Source organism: Hyaena hyaena, unplaced genomic scaffold (genome assembly GCF_003009895.1).
Source record: "Hyaena hyaena isolate Hyena2069 unplaced genomic scaffold, ASM300989v1 scaffold_278, whole genome shotgun sequence".
In the NCBI taxonomy this organism is placed as follows: Eukaryota; Metazoa; Chordata; class Mammalia; order Carnivora; family Hyaenidae; genus Hyaena; species Hyaena hyaena.
In genome coordinates this window covers 1,008,725-1,036,070 of record NW_024080911.1, presented here as the reverse complement: position 1 = coordinate 1,036,070, position 27,346 = coordinate 1,008,725, and the positions used below count along the sequence as shown (strand labels likewise).

Sequence of the window (27,346 nt, the reverse complement as noted above, 5' to 3'; positions counted from 1 at the left end):
TGTTGGAGTCCCTAAAATTTAGGAGGAGAGATATTTCATGGCCTTATGCTGAGGTCTATAAGGGGTTTTATTTTCTGAATAAGTATTGATCGCAGCTTACAAAATACCGCAAACCTATATAATTAAAAAGAATGAGACCAGTCGTTGGTGGGCAGTACATAGCTAAGTGTAAGAGAAGACAAATTCTTCAGGTGCCTGTGATTTTATAATTGTATTTGCTTGGGAAGCTTATTAAAGCTTTGCAGGTGCAATGTTTCATCACTGAGTAGTGAACCTTTGAAAGATATGCATAATAAACAAGAGTTTGAAATATGTTTTTATTCTAGGCCATATGGTCCTGTCTGGAGCTTTCCTGGATCTTTGGGTCAGTTCATTGTTGAAAGATGGGCTTGCAAGGATCCACCTCTCAGAGCAGCTGTCAGAGCCCTATCAGAACGAATCTGCTTTTGCATGATTATTTATTTTATGTGGCTCTCTGAAACAAGCCCAGCCTTGCTCAGTAGCTAAAATGTGCTGAGCAAAGTCTCTTCCCTGAACAGCTTGTGGCCACATCACCAAGCAGTGTCCTTCATTGTCCTTAAAGCAGACTAGCGAGACTTGTACAATAGACCAGGACAGACAGTCTGGGTGAGGTATACCCACCTGGGCTTGAACTTGGTGCCAGCAATATGAAAACTTACACAGTAGCATTTTAAAGAGATGCCAGTGTTCTTTCTTCTCAACTCCCTACTATTCACTTTCCTGTATCTCTTAACTGTAGGCCATTACCATGGCATTGTACACAAGCACCAGAAGTGTTTTTGTGGTGTTATTGTGGTGAGGATAATGCTAACACTTGCTTCCTCTCCCTTTCTAATTAGCAAAAGGTGGCATTGACTTCACTGAAAATGGTTTTTTAAGGGGCGTTTAATATAATTTATTCAACATTTATTATATATGTATTGAAATTCCAGTAACTGACAAGAGGCATGGTGCTTGTGATCACAGAAAAATATTCCAGGATACAAAATGAGCAGTGAGTTGATCAAATTGGAAGAAGTTATTTCTTTCTCTTTATTTGGACAAGATGAATTTGGAGTTGATTTTCGTTATCATGGTCCAGAAAATAATCTTGCCTTCTTGAGAACTACCTTTTATCTATTCTTATATTGGTAACATTATATTTAATATTCTATGTCAATTTGTAGTCCTTCATTCATTTAAGCAATACTTATTAAACACCTATCCTTCACTAGGATAAGATCTATGTTCTTAATGTCTAAGCTCATGGGAGCTTAGACCCAGGGAGTAGAAGATAGAAAATGAACAAATAGTTAATTCCATGTCTTATTCATGTTACAAAAGGGATACTAAGGGGGTTTAGTGAATGCACAAATCAGACCAACTATGTGGGAGCTATTCTCTCCCACTTGGCTGCTTGACCTTGAGGATAACTCTCCATCAGATTTTCTCTTCCTCTATGAGAATCACTCTGCCTAAAACAATAGCTTGCATATAGTAGGTGCTTAATAAAGTATTTTGTGGACATATTGGAAGAATGAAAGAAAGAAGCTAAGAAAGAAGTATTAGTATTAATCTATATGCTCAGGATTTGATTTGACAGATTACAGTTCTAAAGCCCTAAATCAATGTTAGAGCAAAACTACACATTTGTTTTGTCCTCACATGCAGTTTTACAACTTTTATTCACCCATAGTGCTTATTTTCGCACTTATTGAGCCATAGAACCTAGAACTTACCCTTTTACCTTATAGGAAGACAGGACTCTGATATTTCTTTCTTTTTTTTTTAATATTTTTAAATTATTTGTCCCTCTCTCAAAAATAAATAAACGTTAAAAAAGAGAGAGAGAGGGTGCATGAAAGAGAGACCACTACCTATGTAGGTCACAAACTTCATAACCTGATCCTTTTAAAACTATCATCCCAGAAAAATATGGATCAATTACTGTCCTCTAAATTGAGTGCTATTCCTTCTCACTGGGGACAGGTTTTTGGTTTTGTTCCTGAATTTTTCCTGGAGTGCTATAAGGGAATTATGAAAGGGGTGGAGAAGCCTTGAGAAATTTGCCTACACTGTAAGTACTAGATTTTTGCTCTTAGGGTATAGATGTTGCAGGTGATTCCACCTCCACCCACTTGATACTCTTCACATGGTCTGGCTATGTGCTTCCCATAGTAGCTTTGACCCTTGCATATCACCCACAGTCTTGGATTTACAATCTTTCCATATTATTATGATGGAAGGATTGTGGGCTTTGGAATCAAGATAGCCTTGTGTTCATTTCCAAATTCTCCCATTTTAGCTGTGTAACTTTGGTCAAATTATATTAGCAGCAAGTGTCATCTATGGCTGTATCAGGTCAAGAACATGGAATCTTTATGGCCCTCCTCCTCAATTTTCCTTCATCTTATTTTTAAGTGTTGCAATAAAATAAGGCTTGCACCAATGTCTTATTTTCTTGTTATTTAAGTTGTGTTCAACAGCCATAGTTTCAATTATGGTCTCTACATGATGACTCCACAATTTACATTTCCATCTCCAACTCTATGCTGAGCTTTTTCAACTCTTCATTTGGAGATCAAAAAGAGAAGCCTCAAGCCATTATAACCAAAGCTTGATTCATTATCTTCTCTGCCTTTCCTACAAAACTTGTCTATTCTCAGGATTCCCTAACTTCAGTGTTATCCATTAAATTGTGTTATCTTTGCTACCTTATCTCCTTCACCACTGATCTCCAGTGAATTGTTCAATCCAGTTGATTTTATCTGAATATCTATTTAATCCATCTGATTTTCTCTTCTTTTCACTTATACCACCCCAGACCAAGCTCCCATCGTCTCCCTCATGATTTATTACAATCACGCCTAAAGACTCTTGGATTCCATTCTTGCGGCACTCAAATTTATTCTCCACAGAGGTCATGATAATCTTCTAAAAATGCAAATTAGCTAAAGTCACTCCCTTGCTTAAACTCCCTCAGTGACTTTTAATGTGGTTGGGATAAAGATCAAAATCCTTAAAATCTTTATAAGGACCTGCATGTCCCCTGCCGTATGGCTCTCTCCCTACAATTCTTTTTCCTTTTCTCCTTCAGCTTTTTTGAGATATAATTAAATAATAACATTGTGTGAGTTTAAGGTATACAGTGTGTTGATTTGACACACTTATATATTGTAAAATGATTACCACTATAGCGTTAGCTAACATCCTCCATTACTTCCATAACCATTTCTATTTTTTTGTGTGTGTGGCGAGACCATTTAAAATCTACTCCCTTAGCAACTTTCAAGTCCATAATACAGTATAATTATCTAACTGTTAACTATAAACACCATACATATCCTCAAAAATTATTCATCTTATAACTAAAAGTTTGTACCCTTTGAACAACCTCTCCTCTTCTCCCTCTGCCCCAGCCCTTGGTAACCACCATTCTACCCTCTGTTTCTATGAATTCTTGGTAAGTCTTTTTGATCCATTGAATTACCTTCTTGGAGTTCCTTTTTAAAAAATGTTTTTAAATTTTTAAAATTTTATTTCTGAGAGAGAGAAAGCATGAGCAGGGGAGTGTTACAGAGAGAGGTAGACACAGAATCTGAAGCAGGCTCCAGGCTCTGAGCTACCTGTCAGCACAGAGCCTGACATGGGGCTTGAACTCACGAACTGTGAGATCATGACCAGAGCCGAAGTCAGAAGCTTAACCAACTGAGCCACCCAGGCGCCCCCCTTCTTGGGGTTACTTAAATGTGCTGTGAACTTTCCCATATCTGATCTTTCACATATGTGGTTCATTTTTCTTGGATTGAGCTTGTCCTTGTTCATCTAGTGAGGTGGGCATCTGTCACATTTTTGGGGTGCCTAGCACTTGTTGAACACTCTTGCTACATTTGAGGAATGCCCAGATTTAAGAGTTTCATCTAACCAGAGTAAAGATTGACCTTCCTCAGATTTTGTGGGAGCCGGGGCTCACACATGTGACCTAGTCCCACCAAGTTAGACTTACTCATGCGAGAATTTGATCTGAAGGCAGACAGCTTGCGGAAGGCAGAACCTTTTGTGCTGGGGAGGATAGCAGCAGAGGCATCTAGCTTCTGAGAATGACAGTGGTTATAAGATCTAGCTTCTGGTGCAGAAGTAGTGGCTTCCATGCTTGCAGGAAAGTTGGATCTTGGTAGCAATATGCACTGCTGGACTTAATGCCCATTGGGTCACTAGTGGTTAAGGAAGTTTCTTCCATCCACCAGTTCTGTGTTGTGCTTTTGGGCCCTGGCCCTGGAAGCTTCATTAGACCCTACTTCTCCAACTTGACCCTTTTACGCTTCATCCATCAAGGTCAGTTTCTGTTACTAACAATTAAGCGAGAACCCCAGCTGATGTCAGTAGATAATTCCAATGAATGCTGAGCTCTTAGCTCTAGTTTACTCCAGGAAATTGCTCCATTCACCCTGTTCTGTCATCCTTGCTGACTAAGCTAGATCTTCCACTAGATCATGCATCAGGACATAGCATGCAGCCTCTGTTGTTATCTTGCTTGGGTGCCAACCCCACCCTCCCACTTACTTTCTATATGAATTTTGTAAATGTTACCTCACGTCTCAGTACATCAGTTCCCTTATCTGGAAAATGGGGACAATGATAATATCTAACTCCTATTATTACTGTAAAGAGGAAATGAGTTCATGCATACACGAAATGCTCGAATCAGTATCTAAATGCTCAATAAATGTGAGCTGATATGTTCTTTCTCACAGTTCCCATGTCTTTCCTTCCATAATACTCTACACAGAGTGTAATTAAAGGCTCACAGGGTGGTAATTGGATTAAGATATGGCTTCCACATGCGCTGTTAAGCTCTACAAAAAGAGGAGTTGTTTATTTAGCTCTCCATTATATTCCCAATTCCTAGCATGATATATATGTATTTAATAAGTATAAGGTGGATGTTGTCGTAGGATCCCAGAAACCTTGAGTCATGTGGTCCTTCCCTCCCAGTTCACCCAAGCAGGCCGGCTTTAGCAACACCCAGTCTTCCTGGCAGCCTCACCCCAAGGTCCCTGTCTTTAGTGATTTATTTTTCATGACCCACAACTGACCCTTTCCCACAGAGCACAAACTCTAGCCCAGATGCTGCTCTTTCCCTTGATGCCCTGATTTCTCTGATTCTCAGCACTGAGTATTTTTTGCTGACTCTACACCCTCTGAAAGCTATTTGAAGCCAGATGGGAGGAAGAGAGAAAACAGGTTTCATTCATTGCCCTTCCAGACTCTGAAAGAAATAACAACAACAACAACAGTACCACATGTTAAGTGTTTCCTGTAAACTTGGCATTTTCATAGAGCTTCATATGTGTTAATTTATTTAATGCCACAATTCTATGAAAAAGACATTGTTGTCCCCATTTTGCAGAGGGAGAAGTAAGTCCTCAGAAGGAAAGAAAAAGGGAAGGAAGGAAGAGGGAAGAACAGGGAAGGGAGGAAGGAAGGAGGATTTTCTGGGAGAGGAGAGTTTCACTTGCTCAGAACTTTGGTTTTCATAAGACTTTCTATTGCAGCAGAGGTAACTGTGAAAGTAATAATGATGGATAAATTACAGGAGGTGATACTGAATGTATACCTGTCCTCCGATAATTTTTTATAATTAAATAAAAATATAATTCTTGGGGCACCTGGATGGCTTAGTCGGTTAAGCGTCCGACTTTTGCTTAGGTCATGATCTCGCGGTTTGTGGGTTCAAGCCCCACGTCGGGCTCTGTGCTGACTGCCGGCTCAGAGCCTGAAGCCTACTTCAGAGTCTGTATCTCCCTCTCTCTCTGACCCTCCCCTGCTCACGCTCTCTCTCTCTCCTAGAAATAAATAAAAATATTAAAAATATATATATAATTCTTACACCTTTCACCTGCTTACTGTTTGCAGGGTTTTTCTTCCGCTCCCAAATCTAATGTAATAGGAACAATACAGGAAATTATGAAATCTTTACAGCTTATTTTTGGTTAATTGGCATTTTCCTATAAAATATTAAAACTTAGCCTTTGGTTTTCAGACTCTGTTTTCTGAGAGTCATAGGTTTTTGCTACTCGGAGTTACCATGTGCAGGTGGGGCCTCCTGTGTTGGGATTATTTGGGCATTTTCACAGATGCTGTCCAGCCACTGATACTCACCTGGAGGTGGGGCAGGGGGCTTACTGTGCATTTTCTATGTATAGATCTTCCTGATGTTGTTCTGTTTTATTATGGGTTTTTTTCCCCCAAAGAAAGGGAAAGACAGTCGGTGTGTCGGTTCCCTTACAGGCACTGTTAGCCAATGGAAGCTGTCTTCCCATTGCAATGCTCTGTGCAATTCAAACAAGCCCAAATAAACACGTTTGCAAGGTTAGCGCGTGTGGGGCAATTGCCATAAAATATGCTTCAAACTATGTCCCAGGAAGGATTTCTCTTTCTCTCTCTCTTTGACAGGCCTTGATAAAAGATTCTCACTAGCCCTCTGCAAAATCACGTGGGTGGTTTGGGACTTGGAGCCCAGTTGGCAGTGACTCTATAATTATGAGTATGGTGCATGATCTGTGGCCGCTGTAACAAATTACTACAAACTTGGTGGCTTCAGACCACAGAAATTTATTCTCTCACAGTTTTGGAGGCCAGAAATCTGAAATTAAGGTGCCTGGAGGATTGATTCCTTCTGGAGGGTATGAGAGACAACCTAGGCCACGTGTGTCTACCAGCTTCAGGCTTCGGCCTTGGCATCCCTTGGCTTGCAGGCATATCACTCTAATCTCTGATTCTGACCTCACATTGCCTTCTTCCCTGTATGTCTTCTCCCCCTTCTCTTCTCTTCTGAGGACATTGGTCATTGGATTTAGGTCTCAGTATTATCTAGGATGATCTCATCTTGAGATCCTTATATGCATTTGCACGGACCCTTTATTCAAATAAGGTCACATGCACAGGTTTTGGATGAACAGATCTAAACGGGGAGCCATCAAACCGTTACACATGGTGAATTGAGAAGGTGAATGGAGAAGATGCCTTTCTACTGGGGTAAGGCAAGGCTTTCATTAAGCAGAATATGACAGGCATCTGGCACTCCTGAGCTTGTAGGATTCCCACCTTAGTCTCTCTGTGTCCCCCGTTTCTGAAAGGTGATGTGGTCCAGCCTGCACATTACCGTGTCTCCTGGCAAAGAGCTCCTCCAGTTATGAGTGCTGAGGAGTGGTGCCGAGGGAGTTGCCCACATTTATAGCCTCAGGAGGGAAACCTCTGTGTTCTAAAAATTATGGTGGACTCTTAGAGCTTATCCCAGGCTTAGGAGTCGAAGACAACTGAGTATAAAAATCACTCAGGTTGTTTATCAATAACAGGAATTCTCAGATCTCAGCCTAATTTGCTAAGAGCTGCCATAACCAAACGCCAAAGACAGGATGGCTTAAACAACAGTGATTTATTTTTTCATAGTTCTGGAAGCCGGGGATGTACAGTTGAGCGGTCAGCAAGTTTGATTTCTCCGCAGGTTTCTCTTTTTGGCTTTCAGATAACCAGTTTCTCAGTGTGTCCTCATTGGTCTTTCTTCTATGTGCACACAACTCTGGAGACTTCTTTCTTCTTATGGCACCAGTCAGACTGGATCAAGGCACACCCTAACAACTTCATTTTAACTTACTCACCTCTTTAAAGACTTTTATGTCCAAATAAGGTCATATGCTAAGGTACCAGGGATTGGGGCTTCAACATAGGGGTTTGGGGTAAGAGAACATAATTAAGCTCATAACACAACTCAAGAGATTCTGATTTTAGTAGGCCTGGGGTGAGGCTAACAAAATTTTTTTAAGCTATGCCCTAGGTGATTCCAGCTGGTTCAAGGAGTCAGAGTCAACACTTTGAGAAATGATGTCTTGCTGAATTAGTAATCATTTTGACGTTTGCTTTGGCTCTATAACTTTACATCAGCCAGATTCTTCTATATATCACATATTCAGCAACAAGTTAATACAAATAGAAAATACTCTATGACCCTTTTGCAGACACTCCCCAAGACTGCCTTTGTCTTTGATCTGTTCTCATTCTATTTCAATGACTTTGAATCTGAGCTTGTTTTGCATCTTGCCTTTTGGACTTATGACATTGACTTAGCCATGTATTACATAAGGATTTTGACTCAGACCCACGCTATTAGTTTTTTCCATACCTCTGATCATATTTACTGCTCATAAAGTAGATCCCAGGATGCACTTGCTCAACTAACAACTCACAAGTTCAAGAGCGTAGACACCTGAAAGTCAGCATTATAGGCGTCTCTGGACTGCTTTTCAAGACTCAGGGAGGCAGGAAGTCAGGCAGTGACTTGGAGATGTCACCCTGGAGAAAAGAAAGGAGTTTGTCAACTGATGTAAAGAGCCCTGTCCTCAGATTTATACAATCTGTCTGTGCTTCTCCTTTCAGCCTTACACTTTCTTAATCTGAAGTTTGTTGTTGTGACTCCTCTTTCCCTTTTACAAATTGTCCCAGATGCTCATTTAAACCCAGTTTCAACTTCATCAAAATATCTGGATTGGTGGGGAGAAGGCACATCAAAGTACATTTTTACTTTGGATTCTGTATTCTCCTAAGGGGTGGCTAGAGTGGGAAACAACAGATACCCACATGGGCAATATGCTGTACTGGGGTCCATGGTGTCCTGTGTAATCTTTACAGCAGCCCCAGGAGTAGATATTAGTGTCTCCATTATACGCATGAGATACCGGAGGCTCCTTCCTCTAGTAACTGCAGCATCTGGGATTCAAACCCAGGGTTACCATTTCCTTTCCCAAATCTGCCACATCACTTTTTATAGGTCCCTATAAACCTTGAAGATATTTTAAGGTTATTATCTCTACAGTATAAACATAGTGAACATGGTTATTTTATAATCTGCCTGACAATTCTAATAAATGAGCTCTTCGTGGGTCTGTTTCTGTTGTCTGTTGATTTTAGTGATTTTCTAGTTGTTATCATTTTCCTATTTCTTTCTGGTTATTTGATTATGTGCTGATGATTATACTTTAAAGTATTTGTGATAATCATTGAAGGTTTAGAACATAGATCTCTCCCTTCAGAAAATATTTGAATGTGAATCTTCCAGGCACTTGAGGTTACTTTGAGTCTGGGAGCACTTCTGTCCGATACCCAGACTTGACGTTTTTCAGAACCACCATGTGACTTGAGACGTTCCAGTGACTGGTTAGCTTCTGGGTCACCCTTCCCCTGAGGGATTAGTGTTTTGTCTTTTGGGAATCTTAGTTTCCTATGTGTGGGGTCTCAGGTTTTCTTCCATGTGGCTCTGAGCTTTGACACCTATCCTCACCTTGGATAATAGGAAAGGGTTCTGATTTCCTAAGGTTAGAAAATTCCATGAGGTGAAAGTGGCTGCCATGCCCATCAATCTCGATTACTTTGTTCTACTGTGGCCAGGTAATTCCCAGTGAAATTTTCAGCTTTTCATTGTTTTGAAGATTTGCTTTTAAAATTCTACCCAGCATGCTCACTTGTTTTGATTAGGAAGGCTTGCTCAAACAATGTAGTCTGCCATTACCAGAACACAGAAATCTAGAGGCTTATATTTTTTCTTCTCACTCTTTCCTGGGGCTCTATCTTTCTCACCCCTTCCTGGTGCTTTATCTCTGTCATTTTTCTTCTGTGAGGTGCTGCCTTTTGCACTGTCCAGAACCCTTCCACTGGTTCTTACCACAGCAGCTTGGGCCTGTGGATTAGTGGTTTGTTTGATAGATGAACAACTGTACTACACTCATAGATGTCTTATGTAGTCCTAGGCAATCCTGAAAACAAAGCCTAACTCTGTTTATAAACAGTTAGGAAATATATCCCACTGAGGCTCAGTGTCCAAATAGTAGCCTTTTGTAATGTGACAAACACAGGCATAATGATGGCATTTCATAAACCAGTAATTTGAGAGGATTCTGCTCAGGATTGTAAAATAATGAGCTTCTAAAATAGGTGTGCATGAGTGTGTGTAGTAAAGAATTTGGTTTTGCCTAAGTAGTGGATTGACCATTGCCTTCAGCTTTTGGAAATAAATCTATGTCACACCTGAAAGAATGTCTTTGTTTAGGGTGGGGGCTAGTAACATCAGAAAGACCAACCATGTGATCGAAGGTGGGGACTTTGGCTTACACAGTGTCACTTGGCTTGGAGACTGAGTTCATCCACGTGGACAGCCAGTTAATCAATCATGCCAGTGTAATGAAGTCAACAATAAAACTCTGGACACTGAAGCTCTGGTGAGTTTCTCTGACTGACAGTGCTCTGTGTTTATGGTCGCATGCCCATATCAGGACCCCTAGGGGAGGGCATGATGGATGCTTCAGGTTTGGAACCCCTCAGTCTCTGACCTGTGCATCTCTTCCTTTGATGATAATTTGTATCCTTTGCCATAATAAATCGTAACTGGGTATAATCGGTTTCAGTGAGCTCTGTGAGTTCTTGTAGCAAATTATTAAAACTGAGGGTGGTTTGGGGGAACCTCTCGAACTTGTAAAGAATTAGAGCGTTCTGATGAAGGACTATCCCCTAGCTTTCCCAGTTTCACTAAAACTGGGCTGTGTGTGTGTGTGTGTGTGTGTGTGTGTGTGTGTGCAGGACAACACTGGCACATGGTTCTTAAAATTAGAACAGCCTGACTAAGACTTTAATATATTAGCAAGTCTTAGATATTTTTCTCCTTGCATCTTTATGTTCAACTTGCTGACTGTGAGATCTTTTTCACTGGACTTTTTGTACAAAACCAAACTCTGGCTCTGTATGTTTATTGTTTTTACCCCGTGTGTTTTGTACCCATCCAGAGTCCCTGTCAGTCCGTGTTTTCTTTGCCTGCAACTCCGGTTAAGGAAGGAAAGTGAACTCACAGAAGTGATTTTCCCTACTAAGATTTGGGCCCTCATAAATCACACTGACGAGAAATGTGATGATGGTCTCTCTGTATTTCCGAGGAGACTGAAAGAGGACAGAAATACAGGCTCTAGGATGGTTTTGTAACTTTTCCCTGTGGTAGTGCAATGAGAAGGATTCCAGCAGGCTAGACCTCAGCCCTAACCAACCAGATGATCCTCTATTTGAATGTTCCTGCAGTGAAAATGCAGTGACACCCACCAGTGTCACTGGGCTGTGTAGTACCTGCAGCTGAACTCCTGGCAGGTAACAATGAAATTGTCAACATTTCCTTTTTGTTCCCTTGCAAGCAGGCAGGGCATTGTTTTTATCCTGTGGTTGAGCACATGAATCAAACCTTTGTACACATTCAGTGGGACTGTGCGTGTTTTCAGAAACTAGCTTTGTAGCTGGTAGGCTTTCGTGTTGGGCAGTCATTCTGCAAATGAGGAAAAAAAATGCAGATTCTTACATGTCTCTGGATTGAATTCTAAGGCAGTCACAGGAGATTGTTGTTTTCTGGCTTGGAATTTGGTTTTGGTAATTTTAATTCTTAGACATATGCCATCCAGAACTTAAATTGGTTATAAAACTGTTTTAAAACATTGGTGTTTTGCAGTTGTGGTTGACAGAGAGGGGAGGGACACAAATGGCAATGTGGACAAGTGGAAGAAGGGGTATCTATAAATGTTTTAATTCCTGCAGAACTTGATGCACGTGAAGCTTATGTATTTCATTTTCCAACCATACTTTGTTAAAAGGAGTCAATCCAGGTTGGCTTAATTACTGCACTCTCTAAGTACAGCACTTTGCACGCCTTAATGCACAATGGTAGAGAGGTTATGCATCAGTTAACTTCTCAGGAGCCTTTTGTGTATGGGGTGTCCACAGTCAAAAAAAAAAAAAAAAATCCCGGGTGATTAGAAGACCAGGACATGTAGTAGTTTATGGGCACAGTGCTTCTAAAAGACCTTCAAAACACAGATTTACTCCCAAGAAAAACAGAGTGGAACTTGCTTTGCTGATGCTGGGAGAGTCATTATGGTTGACGGTGGCCTCTAATATCATTAAAAAGTGGAATATATATGAACATTCATTTTCACCCAACTTATTTAGGAATATGTCTGTCTTATAAAGGAAACTTGCTTTTTTATTTAATTTCTGCATTGGGAAATAGATGTTAGAGCATCCCATAAATAGAGTTTACTTGCTCCGGTTTAAAAAGAAATGTTCAATACAGCAATTCATACAATCCCAGAGTTTTGCCAAACTTAAGATTTTAAGTTAAAATACTAATACTAAAATAATATTTATCAAAATACTTAAAATACTAAAAAATGAGTTAAATTCCCTAACAGGATAGGTATCAGTGTAAAACTACCTAGAAAATTCTCCACACTTTGGAATCTTACTATAGAGTCCAAGGATAGGCTTTCAGATATCCACAAGTGAAATTATATAGAATACTGCATAGGTGCACATGTGTATTTGGGGCAGAGATGGTCCATTATGTTGGCTTTTAGAGAGTTTAAACAACACTGTGAGTTTAGATGTTGGGCAGAGGAGATACCATCACAGTTTAGTGCCTATTCAGTCTAAAATACATGTGCAACCAGGGCTGTGTATTGACTCTTTTCATTTTAGGGTCCTATTTCCAGAATTATAAGACATGTCTCAGTGAGATCATAGGGACACAAGGAAGGGCTAAGGCTTCTTCAGCCCTATTATTATCATCTCTTCCAACTGACTAGTGGACCTTGTGGATCATCTGGAGATTGCCCTTAGAAGCTGAGCAGTGTCTTTAGTGAATATAATTCTAGGTACTAGGAAGAAACTGTGTGTGTGTGTGTTTCTTTGTGTCTGAAAAGTAGTAGATATTAAAAAGTATTTATTGAATAAATCAGTGGATGAGTAAAACACATATTAAAATGAATGAATAACCAAATAATTAGAATTATATGTAATTTAACTTCTTTAATGGAGGCCTTACTTGGTTAAACAAGAAAATTGGGAAAGAGCACTTAGAAGTTTTTTCTGTGATCTTCTGCAGGAGAAAGATAATCATGCTGGTTGTCAATGCTTTTCTAAGTCTTCAAAAAACTTTCCCAGAGATGATAATTTTCTTTTTTTCTTTTCTTTTCTCTCTTAAAACAAAACTCAGCTATCCAGCTTGATAAAGTCAATCTTAAATTATATTGTGCGTGGTCTCTTCTGGATAACTTTGAGTGGAACCAAGGGTACAGTAGCCGGTTTGGTCTCTTCCATGTTGATTTTGAGGATCCTGCTAGACCTCGAGTCCCTTACACATCAGCCAAGGAGTATGCCAAGATCATCCGGAACAATGGACTAAAGGAAAGTCAGTAAAAGATGGCTGTCCCATGTCTGCTGGAGAAGAGGCCTCTGCTTTTGGGAAGGAAGTCTGCTTTGGTGATCCTTCAGACAATCTCAAGTTGCCTTTGTAATCATCTCCTACCAGCTGACCCATGATTATGAAGTCTGAATATGTAATACCTGGGGATGTATTTAATGATGGCCTTTACTCTATTTGCATGTGGATCAATGAGGCTTTAAAAAAAATAGAATAGAAAACCACTGAAACTGATTTTTATATTAAGAAATCAGACTGGGAAACTCCCATTTAAATCCTTAGAATTTTTCTAGAAACAATAATGCAAAATTTATAAAGATAGTATGCTCATGATTTGCAGCTCTGACATCAGGACCACTTATTATAAGAATACTTGTTTACGAGCCTGGTTTCTCTGGTTATGTCGGTTATTGTTTGCTTTGTAGATTCTTTTTCATGTGGCCCATAATTTTTCTACTGTTTAATCTAGTATAAAAAAAATCAAAATCAAAATTAAAAGTTAGTCACATTACATAGTTATGCATTCTCTTCAACAAAGGGATTAATTGATAACATTTAATAAAACGGATTTGTTGATGTGTTTGGCACATGTTTTCTTAATGCATGAACAAGTACGTTTCTCTTGCCTGATGAATTATTTTTGAAAAATACTAAATTAATAAAACAAATTAGACTGTGAATGGCAGAAAGAGCATTTGAATTGATGTTCAGCTGAAACCAAATTCCTACTCCAGAGTGATGTCAAATGAAGGGCAAAATAATAAGCCAAGCATATTCTATGCTTTTAGGTATTTTTTAATGTTTTATTTATTTCTGAGAGAGGGAGAGACAATGTCGTGCGGGGGGGGGGGGGCGGGTGGTCAGAGAGAGAGGGAGACACAGAATCTGAAACAGGCTGTAGGCTCTGAGCTAGCTGTCAGCACAGCTGTCGACAGCTAGCTGTGGATGCAGGGCTCAAACCCACGAACCTTGAGATCATGACCTGAGCCACCCAGGCACCCCTTTTGGGTATTTTTTAAGAACTTAAGAGGTGCCTGGGTGGCTCAGTCAGTTAAGCATCCGACTTTGGGTCAAAATCAGGTCATGATTTGGTGGTCCACGGGTGCTTGTCCCGCATCGGGCTCTGCGCTGTCAGAGGAATCTGACAACAACAGAAACTGGAGCCTGCTTCAGATTCTCCCTCTCTCTCTGCCCCTCCCCAGCTCATGCTCTGTCTCTCTCTGCCTCAAAAATAAAAAAAGTTAAAAAAATTAAAAAAAAACCCTTAAGATCTGTAAGAACATTGATGACATCCATGAAATATATACATAGACTGAGTGACCTACATGCGTGGAAGACATGTGTGCACATCTGAGATGTATTTAGCATTGGATTGGAGTTGGACCTTTTACTGAACTTCCTCAGTTGGGGTCAGAAGTAGATGTAGGGCGTCGTGTGTCCTCATCAGCAAACCTTTCACATTTAATGAATTTGGACTCTCACCTACATATTTAAGTAGTATTTACTCAACATTCATTTGTGTATCCAGCTTGAAGTATGATCACCCCCATTTGCAGATTGAGAAACTGAGGATGCACTGATGTAAATTTTCCTCAAGTCATAACCGTACTAGTTTCCTGGACCCAGCACCTCTTTGGCATTAGCTCTGTGCTCTGTCCAGCATACCATAGGTCCAGGTGCCTTAGAAGTCTTCTTTGCATTTTTTTGAATAAATAGAAAAAGAAACAAAGGTGTGAAGTTGCCTTATGCAGAGGAAGTGGGAAATGTGTTTTTCTGTGTTCTCATTCTGCTTGCTGAGAAAACTACACATACTTTGCCATTCCCATAAGGCCTTTGGCCCTGAGCAGACACTATGTCATTTTTAAAAAAGCACTGTGGTCAATTTCTAGATCGTTTTCATGTTCATAATCAGGGAATTATTTACAGCAAAGAATACTGTCTCGGTAACTTTGGACAGAGTGAGAAAGAAATGATCATAGTAGTTCAATAAATGTGGATGCACTGGGGAAAATTATATTAAGATTAAAATGGTATACATAGGAAATTCTATTACATCTTTGCCACTGTTTTGTTATTTTTATTGTTCAATGAGACATTATCTCACAATTTGTGTTCATTTAAAAAGCACATTTCCAAATCTTATTTCATTCCTCTCCTATCTAGACTGTCTTTTTCATTTTTACCATGTATCTTATTTACAATTTATGTGCCCTCCTTATATTATCTTGCAAGACAACTGAGTTTTCCTTTTAATTAGGATGTTGTTTTGAATATTACTTATCCTACAGGGCATATTTACAAGTTTTACAACAATACAAATGAGCTCTGTATTTTCGTTACCAAAACCAGAAAATTAATATTCGTGCTGTAAATAAAATGATCTGTTACATTTGGTCTACCAGGTGAAATTCGCATTTGAGCTGCAATGCTGAGCAACCTCACAGGCCACTGGCTTTCTGCAGCTCTCAGCTGGACTTCAGGAGCCAGCATTTCGTCCCAGAAATGTATTAGACCAAGGGTGCTTCCTCAATTAGTCCTGTAAATTAGAATTGTCACGAGTTTAGGTGAAGAAAAAAAAACCCACCACCAAAAATCTAACAGCCCCTGTAGTATTTTAATTAATGTTATTTTTAATCGCTTGTATTAGCATCTGAAAAGAAGATTGATTGGCTTTTGCCTGTCACAGAAACAGAACTTGGATTCTTTAAATGGAAAAACAGGAGTTGTTAATTATACTTAAAAATCCATAGATACTGTACTTCAGATGTCTTGAAGGTCATCTGAGGCTTGCAAAGTACATGTTTTATGTCTGTTTTATCTAAGGAGAAACTTGGGTATCACAATGATGGATTGGATCTACTTGTATTTCTTTCTCCTACCTTGCTTTTTTTTTTTTTTTTTTAAGAGAATGTGAACACATTATTAACATCATGCGGATCACTTTTCAAGAATTGTAACATTTCGGGGGATAGTTTTTATTTTAGGGTAAGTTATTTCTGAGTTGCTAAAAATATACAGAAAATAACAGTAGCCCGTTTTCATTTTGATATGTCGGGCTTTAGTTTTACAACTCCTGTGAACACCAGCAGGAAATGTCCACCTAAGCCCTTTACTGAATGAGAAGGTATGAGTTCTCATTAAGAAACCCGTAAACTAAGAAGCTGGCAACCTTGGTATTTGGCAGTGGCATGCCAGTCAGGCTTTTGTGCTCTGGGAATTTGTGTTCGGCTGTAGCTTTTAATTATTTTTATGAACGAGGGAATAATGAATACATTTGTAATATATTGAAAAAATTCCCCAACACTGACTGACCAAAAAGTAGATTTATATGATAATCCTTAAACACCAATTCTATTGCTCAGTGCTAGGCAGAGAGAAAATAGAATACTGGGCTTCATTACTGAGAGAGCAGAATAAATCAAAGCTGATGGAATTAATACTGTTTAATTACTAGCAATACACCTTACCTGGAGAACACATATTCATCACCGATGACAATATTTTAGGCTCTAGTTGTCCTGGGAGGGATATAGTACTTAGCACAAAGCATGAAGAGCCTTAAAGAATGAAATTAAAATAAAATTTGACGTAGAGGCACTTTATGGTGGCCTTCATGATGTGAGAATAAACCTTATTAATTGTGGCAGTGGTGAGGTGGGGAGATATTGTAGAAGCCTTGGGTTAGGGTCACAGGGAAGAATGGTCCCCAATGGTGAGAGCTAATGAGTATTTCTTGTAGACAGTAAGTCTACAAGAATGTCTGTTGTCCTAAGCTTTCCCTGTATCGGTAAATGTCACCTGACCCATGACTGGCTTATGTGGCCTTGTCTGAGAGGCTACTGGTATCTGGTATGAGGCAAATATAGTGTAATCATTAAGAATATGGGCTCTGGAGTCAATTCACCTGGATTTACATCTCAGTTCTGACATTTACTAACCAAGCCACTTATTTAACTTCCCTGTGCTTCAGTTTTCCTATCTGGAGAATGGGCTCCTTATAAGGCTGTTGCAAGACATAAGTGATCTGACAGATGTAACCTGTTTAGACAGTTTTCAGAACATGAGAAGGGCAGGGTTAGTGTGAGCCATTGTTTGTAACTGTCAGACTTGTTCACACGGATCCCCCAGCAATTTGTCAATTACAGTGTAGATGTTTCTAACTCTGGTTCTACATTCTATCTCCACATCCTGCAGAAGTTTCTGCTCTGGTGAGTTGAGATTCACTGTCACTCTGATTTTCTCGCTCTCCAATTTTTGTGTCATTTGTTTTCCTTGTGACCCCAGGTCTCTGATCTAAGAAAATTGCTAATTTTCAGTTTGTTAAGTTCCTTACATATTGGGCCAGAACTAGGAAATGGTCATTACTTTTATAATCATTAGAATTGAAGATTTACAGTCTCCCAATCAGTACATATTTATTAAACCAAACTGTACAATATGTTGGGGAGATGCAACAATGCACACAAGACAGCTCTTCTTCTCCAAAGAAGTTCATGGTCTGGTTGGGGAACCAGAACAGAGACATGAAATGATAGCAGATGATGCTGGGTGAATTTTCTAGCCTGTAGGATTAGGGCAAGCTCTCTGCTAGATGGGGTGGGCAAATATGGCTTCATGGACAAGGGAAATAGTATAATATTAAAAACAATATGGTAATATGATTAATATAGGTAGAGAGATGGAAGTGGAAAGCAGGAAGCCTTGGTGTGGGAGGCAGCACGCAGGCCAGTTCACCTTGGGGAAAGGAGTGGGAAGATTGGAATGTGGAGAGTCTGATGTTCTTGGTCTTGGTTTTCTCTGAAAACAAATCAAAGATTTCTGAGCAGGATGGTGAAGATTTAAAAGCAATATGTTGAATGATGGCAAAGAAACTAGGATGTAGGAACCACTTAGAAAGCTGCTTATAGTAGAATATAGTTGATGTGTTAAGGGCTCTATTTAAGGTAGGAAGTGCATATATGAAAAGTTAATATATAATTATAATTAATGTATGAAAAGTACACAGGAACTTAAATGCAACATGGTCTTTTGGATCAGATCCTGGAACAGAAAAAGAGATTAGTGGAAAAACTGGGAAATCCAAATAAGGTTTTCAGTTTAATTAATGGTGCTTTGCCAATATGAACTCCTTAGGTTTGCTGAATAATTAAAGTATGGTCATGTAAGAGGTTAACATGAGGGGAAGCTGGGTGAAGAAAGTATGAAATGCTCAGTACTCTTTTTACAACTCTTTTGTAAATCTAAAATTATTCCCCTGCCAAAGGTTTTAAAAATGTATATAGAAGAGTTAATAGTATATTCTGAGAATATATTAGACATAAGCATATATTATAATCTACATGTACTGAGCTAAAAGACAGCTGTCTTTTATAACCACTGATATAACTACCGGTAAGGTCTTGATAAGTCCTTTTTTCTCTCCCAGAGTTGTGCTTTAATGGGTAATTTTTTCTCCTTCATAATTTACTCTTAAGTTCTCATTAGTTAGCTTCTGTTTTCTTTCATTATTTGAAACTATTTTTAAAGACAAACTTCAGCAGTCACGATGATTCCCTGCATGTTGGAGTCATGGAGGTAGATAAGTCAATGATGGCTCTGTAAAGGAACAATGGTACAACTGATGAAAATTGGCAAGCATACACATGACTCCATCTAGGTGATACTTTAAACTCATCATAGCAATAAATATGTCTTAAGTACTTGTTACAGTTTTGAGATATTTAAAAATTAACTGCTATATCTCTTCTGTAATCACCAATATATTATATCTCTGGTGCACATAATGCTGTTATTTTCTGCTCTTCTAGATGGTGAACAACTTGAGATCTTTTTTATCTTAATATTTCTAGTACCTTGCATGATATCTGGCAATTCTAAGAAATTTATAAATGTGTATTAAATCATTGATGCATTAGATATCAGGTAGTCAAATTCTTATTTGCAATGGAAGCCTAAGATATGGATTGACTCATTTAATCCTTACAAGAACTGAATGAGATCAATTGTAGTTATTATCCTGTTTTATAGATGAGTAACCTGAGGCAGAGAAAAGGTAAATAACTTGTCTCAACTATAGAGCTAGTAAACAGTAAAGCCAGAATTGCAAGCCATACATGTGTTTCCAAACATCAAAAAGCTACTTCATATTCTTTCCTGATAAGAGTTATGGCAGAATCAGTCCGGGCACCAGGGTTATTTTCAGTAGGCCACCCTGACACATAATTTAACCAAACTGTAACATTTGAATATAAGATCCCTTGTGTCTCTAAAACTTCAGCAGATTTTCCATACTTCACAGCTAGACATTTCACAAAGTTGTGTAGTTTCTTCCTTTCCTGAGACTACCGTTGTCCATGCCAAACATTTTCTTTCCTTCTGCACTCATCCAGGCCATTTTCTTTTTGAGTCCTGTCTAATAAGCTGATTACTTTTGCCAGCAATGGCATTTACCAAAACAAAACTACTCTTGTAATAAAGGTACTGCATTTACAATCAAAACCACAATGAGGTATCTCAGTGAGGTGTTGGTGGGAAATATAAATTGGTACAGCCACTGGGGAAAATAATATGGAGATTTCTCAAAAAATTAAAGAAACATCATATGATCCAGTTATCCCACTACTGGGTATTTACCCAAAGAAAACAAAACCTCTAGTTTGAAAAGATATATGCATTACTGTATTTATTGCAGCATTATTTACAACAGCCAAGATATGGAAGCAACCCAAGTGTCCACTGATATATGAATGGATAAAGAAAATGTGGCATGCATAAATAATGGAATATTACTCACCCATAAAAAAAGAATGAAGTCCTGACCTTTGTGACAATATGGTGGATGGACTTACAGGGTAGTACGCCAAGTAAAATAAGTCAATCAGAGGAAGTATCATATGATTTTACTTATATGTGTATTCTAAAAAACAAAAGAATAAGCGAACAGAAAAACAGAAATGGTCATAAATACAGAAGTTTATCACACCGGTGATTATCAGCAAGGAGAAGATTGAAGAGCAGTGATGGACAAATAAGTGATTGGGATTAAGAGGTACAAACTTACAGCTATAAAATATTTTTTTAATTTTTTTTTTTTTCTGAGAGAGAGAGAGACAGTGTGAACAGGGGAGGAGCAGAGAGATAGAGAGGGAGACACAGAATCTGAATCAGGCTTCAGGCTCTGAGCTGTCAGCAAAGAGCCCAATGCAGGACTTGAGCTCAGAAACTGTGAGACCATGACCCAAACTGAAGTCAGACACTTAACCGACTGAGCCACCCAGGCTCCCCTACAGCTGTAAAATAAGCCAAGGGATGAAAAGTACAACATTGGGAATATAGTCAATGATTTTGTGACTAGATGGCAAGTACATTCTACGTGGTGAACAGAGCATATTGTATGGAATTGTTGAATCACTATGTTGTACACCTAAAACTTATATAACATTGTGTGTCAACTACACTTCAACTTAAAAAAGAGAAAAGCAAAGAGAGGGCCTCATTTTCAGTCACCAACTGAACAGATGTGGTGGTTAAGCACATGGATAGAGTCAGATAACCCAGGGCTTGAATGCAGCTCCAGCATTTATGGAAAGCATGACCTCAAGCAACTCACTCATATTTCTGACTTTTGTGGTCCTCATCTGTGAAGGGAGAATTAAAATAAAGCTAGCTGCTTTATAGAACACTAGTGAGCATTAAATGAGATGATACAGGCAAGATAACTTAGAAACTTCTCCACTAAGTGATAAGTACAATGTCTTATAAGTGGCAGCTATTATTTTCTGTTAATAGTAATGTGAAGACTCTAAATTGGGGAAATAATTTCAGGCAATTGCTACATGTCCGTCTCCTTTCCTGATTTCTTCCATCTGTACTGAAGCAGTGCTTCGGTGATGAGCATCCCCACCGGCAGCTCCGAGAAAGCGGCTCATTCTTCTTGTGGTAGAGGATTACTCTTCCCTGAGCTAGAGTCCATTCCAGTGTCTGATTCTCCCATTACTCTTCTAGATCCACCCTGAAGAGGCAATCTAGAGGGCTGCCTTCTCGAAGAGTGACAGCCTTCCAAAGGCTGCTGCCTGTGGAGTCATGATCTGGGAACTGTCCTGCAGCAAATATGTCTGTGCTGGGTACCATGTACCCTTTGCCCTCTCCATGTCCCATAGAACCGAAAACATCTTACTTACCAGTTACATAGCAACAAAGAACTGGCAGGAAGATCACATTACCTTTCCATTCTCCTGTAAATGTCCCTCTCCCTCTCTCTTTTTTCCTCCCTATAAATGATAGTACATGGTTCTTATTACTTTAATAGACTGTGAATTGATTTGCGTGAGAGATGGAACTAGTGAAAGGTTTTGACTGAGAATAAATTTTTTTCTCTGCTCTGTTTCATTTTTTTACAGTAGATTGCACCCCTGAAAACCTTCCACATTTTCTACCTTCTGATCATACTGTCTATTATAATTCTGCCCGATGGCAAACTTCTCCTTATTGACTCTAAATTACATTTAATCCTGTTAGGATCACTTTTTATTGAAAGGCATGTGTTGTGATGGTGTTGACGGGAGTCCAGAAGCCGAGATGCCCAGCCAGAGGAAAATAAACTCGTGGAGTTTTGAATGGTTGTCATTTTCATGCTGGGCCCAGCTGTGTAGCCTCTTGAAGGATGTAGAGGATTGGGGTGTTCGGTACAGATAATGGTGGGCTCCCGGGTGGTGTGGAGAGCTCTCCACACAAGAAAATAATCTTTTGAGCCCAGTGGACTAAGAACCAAAGGCCATTTTGAGCTAAGACAGTATAATTCTATTAGTGAAAAGCCCTTGCAGGGGGAAATTGCCTGTGCTAAGATCTGTGCACAAATTAAAATAACAGGGCTAAGGGGGAAAATATCTCTATAAAAGGCTTTACGACTCTAGTGGATAATAATATCCTTGTCACATTAGGATCTGGGGACGTAAAGATATAGAAGCTTTTTTACACAGCATATGGGCCTTCTTTACTCAACTTTAGCCTGTGCAATAAATCCGTTCTTGGGTGCTTATTTGATGAATTTGAATGCTGTGCCAAAGCATACTTTTGTTCTCATCAGGAAAAAGTAGAAAATAGGGTCTGCATGTCATTGCTGTGTGTTGACACCTTATAAGATTGCTGTCATCTAAAAACCCCATTTTGGCTAAATGTATTGCATGTGTAAGTTCTCCGTAATTTGCATGGGATTTTGTGGCGACAAGTACTGTTAATATTGCTGTTTTGATATGGCGTGTAAAATTTATTTAAATGCGTAACATGCTTTAGAATAGATTCATTAGAAAGGGGTGAATTGGAAAAAAAATGCTGTCAACACGAATCCTGTTCATTTTCCAGGGTGACAGAAATCAAAAAGTCCCAAGGACTGCAACTGTTGAATAGCTAACTTCATGTATCACCGCACTATCTGCATGGTGGACCCTCCTCATTGATTGGACAGCGGCTGCAAATTTAAAGCTTATGCTACATTTCCCTAATTCCATGACAAAGACATGAGCAATGGGCTGTCACGTATTTGAAAATTGTGCCGTGTAAGTAAATAAGGACACAGTTCATAATTCTATAAAAGGATGATGGCAACATTTATTTTAGAATTAAGCAGTAATGAAACATGATTCTTTGAGCTCTAGCAGTAGACTAGGGAGTTTAGTACCAGTACACCTCTCTTTTAAACTACAGCATAATTAAGATAGTAACCAACTGGATTTATTGTCATCTGTCTTTTCTGCCCTCTCTCCCTTCCTCCCTCATCTCTACCCCCACTTTTCCCTCTCTCCTTTCCTCCCTGTCACTTTAGCTTTTCTACCTCACTACCTTCCTCTTGCTCCATCCACCCACTCACTCACTTACTCACCCTCCTATTCTTTTATCAGACCTTTCCTAAGAACCTATCTTGGCTCAGACATTGTACCAGCATTGGGACTACACTGTGACTAAGATACATGTAGCTTGATCCTCATGAAAAGTACAATTTACATAGAAACGGGGCTGCCTTACCCAACATGAAGACCCCCATGCTTGGTGCACCCACAAAGGAGGAGTCACCCTCCTCCCCAAATCAAACACTTATGCTCAGTCTATGATATTTGGAGTAAGGTACTGAAGTGTCATCCTGGGCAATATGAAAACCTGTTGGACACCTTAAACCTATCTGAAAGTTTTTATTTTTTTTTCCTAATTTCAAAATCCATATGGTGTTGGAGGAGACACCATTATCTTGTCAGAGCTTAGGGCCTCTAAAAGTCTTAATAGAGAACATGTGGGGAACAAGTAATTAGACAGTGACATTGAACAAGTAATTAGAAATGTGATGAGCACTGTGAAGAACTACAGATGCTATGGAGCATATGACAGGGGAGCCTCACCTCCCTTCTTTTTTCTCCATGAAATCCAAGACATGCACACTTTAAAATACACTGGAATAAAGCCCTTGAAAGAGTAGGCATTTACAGTGTCCCTGGAGTGGGTGCCTGGTGGGAAGAAGTAGTCACTCTTTCTGGCTGCCCATGAATTGGATAAAACCACTGTCCTGGGCAGACTAAGAAGGAACTGAAGATCCTTGAGAAAGGACTTCCATAGAATGGAAGATTTTTTTTTTTACTGTAACAAAATTGAATAGTTGGATGATCTTGACTTCAAGAAATAAAAACCATTTCCTTTATCTCCAAATGATAGGGATTAGGGGGAGAAAAGCTTCCAGTAAAGCCCACAGCACCTGCATTGTATGGATAAGCTTTAAACATTCTGCTCCCTCCTGGCTTTGAAGTCTTCTGGAAGCTTTAAGGACTATTGATGTAAGGTCTGTTTCTGGGATGGCTTTTTGATACCATAAGTAGGAACTGTATGCCAGTGGTTCTCAAGCATCAAGAGCCACCAGCATCACCCAGAGAGTTTATAAAAACATGGATTGCTGGGCCCTGTCTCAGAGTTTCTGATTCATCTGGTCTGGGGGAGGCACCTGAGAATTTGCATGTCTCACAAGTTTCCAGACACTGCTGTTGCTGCTGCTCCTCACATCGAGAGCCCTTGGTATATGTCACTGAGTCAACTAACCTTAGTGGTGGGGAGGTAGAAGGAGGATTGGCCTAAGAATTAGAAGAGCTAAGTAGATTCCCAGCACCACTGTTTAAATACCTTCATTATCTTAGTCTTGTCATTGAACATCTTCAAATTTCTTCCCTCATTGTAGAATGCATGTTCTTATAACAAAGTTGTTATAAGGATCGAATTGTATATCTGAGAGCATTTGGTAAACTTTTGAGATTTATTATTTTTTCAAATTTTCAAAAAAATGTTTTTTTTTTTTTTTTTTTTGAGGGAGAGAGAGAAACAGAGCATGAGCAGGGGAGGGGCAGAGAGAGGGAGACCCAGAACTGGAAGTGAGCTCGTCTCACAAAATCGTGAGATCATGACCCAAGCTGAAGCCAGTGAATCAACTGACTGAGCCACCCATGCACCCCATAAACTTCTGAGATTTAAAAGAATTTCTGAGATTTAAAATTTGTGCTTAATTCTCATGATGATGATGCACCTCTGTCTAGCGTGTCTGACAAACAGGGGTCCAACAATTGGGTAAGACATCTGGAGTTCATGCGAAGAGCAAACCTCTAACCTCCAACAGCCATGTTTGTGGGAAGAACACAGTGTGGACTATCAATTTGCTATGGATCAGACATTACAGAGATGTGGATGTGACCAATTCTGTGGTGTTTCCAGAAGTTTCTGCCTTTTTTTTACAGTTGGCAATCTGTCCATTTTTGGGGAGTCAGAGTTGCCAATTTTCTCAGTCAGATTCGATTTTGGGTGAATGAATGAAGTCTGTTGGCGAAGAGTAGTTTAACCTCCTTCAAGAGTGATGGAGTGTTAAGGAGGAATGGTATAATTAAAGCAAAGTTGTAAAAACAAAAACAAAAATAAAAATCAAGCAAGAAGCTATTGTGGCTGTGTGAAGCCACTCATTCCTATTGGTTGAGGAATTCCAGTGGTCATTTTTACTTTCTGGTATATTTACCCATTGTACAGTTACTTTTATTCAAATTTACTAAGGCTTTTAAAAAGAAACCAGACCTTAAATGAAAAACCTTTTTGCTCCCATCAGCTAAAAACAAGGTCCCATATTTTACTGACTGTCAACTTCTTAAGGTGCATTATCTTTGGTCTCAGCTGAGTCCTGCCAGCGCTGAGCTGTTCCAAGGGAAATAGACAATTCCAAACCCTGGTGGAAATTTGAACATCGATATGTCCTCGCAGCCTATCTGTGAGATGTACTGGGAGCACAGCAAAATTGAGAATCCCCTCTATGGGGTATCCAGAAATCCTTTATTTGGCCATTAAACTGTTCGTAGAACTTATCACTTTCATGTGGTGACAGAAAATCATTGAAAAAGGTCCCTCTTGTCCAGCAATGACAAAGAAAACATCCCTGAGTATCAATTGTCCTGGTGGTGGTTGTTCTGAGCCTTGGGTACATGCCAGGTGGCTTTCCAGGTAGCCCCCAAGGTCTGACTTGAAATATGGTTTTCCCTCATGCTTCAGAGGTACATGTTTACTTGTGTTTTAATAATTATGGCTGGAAGATTTCCCGCAGGAGACTGAATTGTTATTCTATAGCATTTCTAAGGGAGAGTAATAGACAAGGGAAGAACACATTAGAAAGAGTCCAAGACTGAAGGGCCAGCAGGAGATCACTGAGGGAAGTCCTTCTCTCTCAGAAGAGCAAAACATCAGTAGCTGAAGATGCAAGTCCAAGTTAATACCTGCACTCCAGAGTCAGAGAGACAGGGTTGAAGTCGTTGCTCCACTGCTCTCTAGTTCTCTGACCTTGAGATTCAGAACCTCAGTTCCTTAATTTAAAAAATTAGCTTAACATATGACTCTTGGTTTAGGCTCAGGTCATGATCTCACAGTTTCATGGGTGCAAGTCCCACATCGGGCTCTGTGCTGACAGAACAGAGCTTGCTTGAGATTCTCTTCTCTCTCTCTCCTCCCCAATTCATGCTGCTTCTGTCTCTCTCAAAAATAAATAAACTTAAAAAATTTTTTAAAGTTAGCTTAAAAATATATCCTTCCTCACAGATATATGGGGAAGATTATGTGAAGTAATGCCTATTAATTCCAACTAGGTTGTATGTTCCTTTGGGGGAAGACAGAAAAGTCTTTATCCATTTATTAAAAAAATCTTATATTGAGCAACTACTATGTGCTAGATACCGGAGATATCTTCTTCCAGTATGTTATCCTATCCCGCTGTGATCAGCTTCATGCTCTGCATGCAGTTAATACTTCAATACACTTGCTGTATGAGCTAAATAAAATCTTCCCATTTTGCTTTAAAAAAATGATATGGGGTGGCTCAACTCCTTTATTCACCTCTTAGACTGTCCTTAAAGTATTCACAACCTTTAATTTGGACCCCCTATTATTAAAAAGATGGAATGGTACAATTTCTCCCTAGATCTTCCATGGCATAGTATTTCCTGGGGACATTCTTGATTAAAACTTGACACAAGGAAAGTTTTATTTTATACAGGGTGAAATATATGCAAAGGACCATGACTATATTACTATCATAGTTTGTATTTTTGAAGTTTGGATCTAATTTTTGATTTAGGCATTTTACCCCCAATGAAATATTATATGTTATAATGTAGCAGCTAATAAGATCTGATACAGTGACTTTAAATTGAATTTCATTAAAAAAATAAGACCATAAAATGTCTTCCTAATAGTCTTAATTAGGGAAAATGGAAGATCATAGTATTTCTATACTAATGCACTAACTTAGATAATTGGGATAATATGAAATGCATAGTGAGAAAAATAGGAAGTTCGGAGGCCAAGGGAAAAATAACCCACTACTTTCCAGTTTCTAGTATTTTTGTTTTTTGGATCAAGGAAGCTCACCAAATGTGGAGCATAATGTCTTAGAGTAATGATTCTTTTTCATGTGTACGCGTCAGTATTGTCCTACTGCAGCTCTTGTTTTGTAGGGTCTACGTCCCTGGGAAAGGCATTGTTCTGAACCTCACTGCTTCGTAG

At 39.2% G+C, this 27,346-nt stretch overlaps 1 protein-coding gene across 1 annotated transcript in view; it reads left to right on the top strand.

Annotated features, from left to right (window-relative positions):
• Positions 1-13,861, top strand: part of LOC120241127 (cytosolic beta-glucosidase) — a 147,274-nt gene extending 133,413 nt beyond the window's left edge. The window contains exon 6 of the mRNA XM_039246053.1: positions 13,079-13,861. Within this exon, the coding sequence (XP_039101984.1) occupies positions 13,079-13,281 (203 nt within the window). The 3' untranslated portion in view covers positions 13,282-13,861. The remainder of the gene's footprint in view (positions 1-13,078) is intronic.
• Positions 13,862-27,346: the final 13,485 nt, after the last annotated feature.